The sequence below is a fragment of the Olea europaea genome, chromosome 10 (assembly GCF_002742605.1).
Source record: "Olea europaea var. sylvestris chromosome 10, O_europaea_v1, whole genome shotgun sequence".
Lineage (NCBI taxonomy): Eukaryota > Viridiplantae > Streptophyta > Magnoliopsida > Lamiales > Oleaceae > Olea > Olea europaea.
In genome coordinates, this window is record NC_036246.1 from 42,247,597 (window position 1) to 42,251,126 (window position 3,530).

Genomic DNA, 3,530 nt, shown 5'->3' on the forward strand with positions numbered 1-3,530 from the left:
TGCATTTACTGTTCATGAAATATGGTACACGTTAAACTGTCTTTTGTAGAGTACATATCGTTTTACTATAATACATGTTTAGTGCAAGCATAAGATGGTAGTGTTGGTAAATTTTGTGTGTATGCGTTGACGACATAATGTATGTATTGTTCATGAAATGTGAAAGAGTATATCAACATCATAACTAAAATGAATATATCATTATTCTTATACATCCCAGTCATATGACTTGTCAACACGAACTGACGATTTTTCATGTTAGAGTCCTCACAAAAATCTGCATGCCTATCCGCAACCTCAGCACGAAGTGTAGAGTTGACTCTTGGTCTGGTGGGATTCCTTCCTTGTCCTGAATTTTAGCTTTAACATTATCGCTGGTGTCGGAGCTTTCACCTTCACGGGTTATTGTCTTCCCAGTAAGGGTTTTGACAATAATCTGCCTGCCACCACAAAGCCTCAACACCAAGTGGAGTGTGGACTCCTTATGAATTTTATAGTCACCCGAACTACGACCATCCTGAATTTTTTAACCAGCGAACATGAGCCTCTGTGTTGGTCTGGTGCGATGCCTTCCTTGTCTTGTATGTTGGCGTCATCATTATATTTATGGCCTGTATTGTTCATGATATATGAAAGGGTTCGTTTTTTGATGATTAGATTGCCTGCACGTTTTTTACTCCATGGGTGAGTACATTTTCTGGTTCTTACGTTGATTGGATGGATAGTTACGAACTTGCTCTGCTCTGTAATTTCACTTTAGCAGACACCTGATGCAGGTAGGCAGCTGATTAATTCGGAAGGCTGATTTTTCAGTTGAGCATGTGCTTTCATTGAGGTGTGATGACGAATTTTTGTACAATGATGAAAAGGTGTAATTAATAGCACCAAATAACAACTAAAGGGATCCAAACCTAGGTTCATGCCTGAAGGTGCAACTGTGGAGACGATTACATCGTATCACATATGATGTGGTTGATGATGTCAAGGGGGTTTATGAGATTACTTCAATTCCATATGGGGATATGGTTAAGTAGAACGCGCATTGAGACAGGACATTTGTTTGTACTCTAATTATTTTGATGTTCATGGTACTTGATGAAGTAGTAGTATTCCGTACTTTAATTTTATTGGAGTTGAAAGTGTTATTCCTGCACAAATGAGTCATGGTATGAAATGATCTTGTGTGTAATGGAATGTGGTCGAACGATTAAGGACAATAATTATTGTAAAATTCGCATTACCGTAGAATGAAAAATTCGGTGTTATCTTTGCTACGTTGACCCCAACATTACAACCGATGTATGTTTATTTTGACATGCGTTTTAGTATAAATTCGCTTGTTCGTAGAAATTATAGTTTATTTTAAAAATGACTTGTAAAGTCACCCAATGTTCATCTTCATTGGCAGGGACATTAATTTTATCAATTTTTCATGCAATTCCTATGATTTAGAATTTAAAAACTGTATTCAATTGTGACTAAGGACTACAAAAATTTTGTAAATTAATGTAAGTACAAATTCATTGCAGGAATGTTGCCATTGCATGTCTTGCACATGGGTACAATTTACTCATAATTCTCACCATTTATGGACTGCATTAAAGTACACTTACACCCTTAACCATCACACCAATGGTCAATCAAGTGTTAAGTAGAAATGAAATGATGGTTGGTTGGTAAATTGCTTTAAATGTCCTCATATAACTCCAGTATAAAGCAAGGCTTGCACTCTTCAAGTGGGATATATGAAACTCTTTCTGAGGCATCTTGTAGCAGGAACGTATCAAAGTATTTGAAGTCTGTTTCTTTGTACGAAAATAATGGCATCGTCCATGGGGAGCAATTCATCGCTGGCACTTCAGGAACCGATGCAAACACCCGGTTCAACCCCGCTATGTCCCATCGTAATTTCTTCAGACGATGAGGAAGTGAGTTCGAATGATGGTAGGAGAGCCATCACTACCGTTCCCTTTCCGAACCTGAACGAAGTTACAAGTGATGAAGGTGAGTCTCCGAGAAATGTGCTTCAATGGGTGGTCCCATTTATGGATGCAGACGAAGTTCAACGTTATGAGGATGTAGGGCAAGGTCGCGTTCCATCGCCCGAGGTAATTGTTATCAGCTCGGATGATGACGGTGGGGAAGAAGGTTCAAGTGTTAGGTCCGAGTGAAGAGTCCGGCTTTGTTGCGTGTGTGGGTTTCTATGCATGTATGTATAGTGATTTTTTGTAACGGATGAATTTTGTGACGCTTAACCAATTCTGTAGCAAGTAGGAAACTCCCGTTGGCAAGTTATGTGTTTTTTATATTTTGTTAAGTGGAGCGTCGCACAACTGTCGAGAATGGCAAGCACAATCTGTCGAGAACGACAGATGAACTGTCGGGGTTTACTGGAAAATTTTCTGTGTATGTAGTATTCATATTCATATAACATATAGTTTGGCTGAATGAACACAACCTAATGTGTACATTGAACGTAGTTTCTGAACTTTGCGGACAGTGTTTTACGCTACAAATGATGTGTTCGTAATATGCATTTCAAAGGAAACTTGTATAATGGTTGAACTTTTTATATTCCGTACATTCTATTTACATGTGTTAACAATGGCAACAATGTTATACACAACAAAATTGTATTTTGGTTCGAGACAGTTATGCAGTGCGTTGTGCCTATTTGCATTCTGTAAATGTTAACATAACAAAGAGTAATGTTTACGCGTAAGAGAATGAAAACAGTAATACAATATTTACATTGTCATATACAAACAACATCGAGGGAACACTTCACTTACAACTTCAACCACTCATGTACAAAATGCTGCTTACATCGGACGCGGTACAGTGTGGCTCGAACATGTGGTCAGGTTATGACCAAGTCCACCGCAGCGATTGCATTTCCTGAGCCGTGTGGTGCACTCGTGTCTGGATCGCTTACGTCGTGTAGGTGGTTTACCTGGAGGACAATGCACACTAGGGGGCATAATAGGAGTACCTGTAATTTTGGAACATTCCAGTCCACTTCCGCTGAATAGGATATATAGCTTCTCCATAGGCACCCTTCTCGTACTCGGATGTGTAATACGGTGAGCAGAGATCATACAACGACTTACCTCTCAAGCAAGCAGCATGGGTTGCGTGAACGCATGTCATATGATTCAGTTGGAACTCACGACAAGTGCACGTCTTTTCGAAGAAGTCTACGATGTCCGTGTCATTGGATATTCCAACTTGTGTTAAGTTATTTGTCAAGCCATGCGCTCGCAGCCTAGTATCTGCTTCGAACGTCGTCCGTAACTCATTCTCTATCGTTGGTGACAGAACGGTACTGTATGCGGTTGCACTTGCTCGATGTTCATAAAACCACTTCTGCATAGTATGCCGAATATGTTCCACTAAGCACGTGATCGACAACGAACGGGCATGTTTCAACATTGAGTTCAAAGATTCTGTGTTGTTGTTGGTCAAAATGTTGTACCGTTGGCCAACAAATAGTGTACGTGACCAAAATGGAAAACCCACTCGCTCCAAGT

General features: G+C 39.8%; 1 protein-coding gene across 1 annotated transcript; it reads right to left on the minus strand.

The window, feature by feature from the left end:
- Window positions 1-253: 253 nt before the first annotated feature.
- On the minus strand, window positions 254-1,557 carry LOC111400695 (polyubiquitin 11-like). Its single transcript, XM_023028086.1, has 3 exons — window positions 1,517-1,557; window positions 1,004-1,148; window positions 254-517 (listed from the first exon to the last, which is right to left on the minus strand). Exons 1-3 carry the CDS (start codon window positions 1,555-1,557, stop codon window positions 254-256), a joined length of 450 nt encoding a protein of 149 aa, XP_022883854.1.
- Window positions 1,558-3,530: the final 1,973 nt, after the last annotated feature.

Bases quoted from the DNA above. Each gene is read 5' to 3' on its own strand.
- LOC111400695 (XM_023028086.1), bottom strand. From the start codon at position 1,557: ATGTGCAAGACATGCAATGGCAACATTCCTGCAATGAATTT. The intron at 1,149-1,516 runs GTACTTACATTA...TCATTTGTGCAG, and splicing joins AACATTCCTGCAATGAATTT to GAATAACACTTTCAACTCCA. The intron at 518-1,003 runs GTAATCTCATAA...TAAAAAATTCAG, and splicing joins TATCCCCATATGGAATTGAA to GATGGTCGTAGTTCGGGTGA.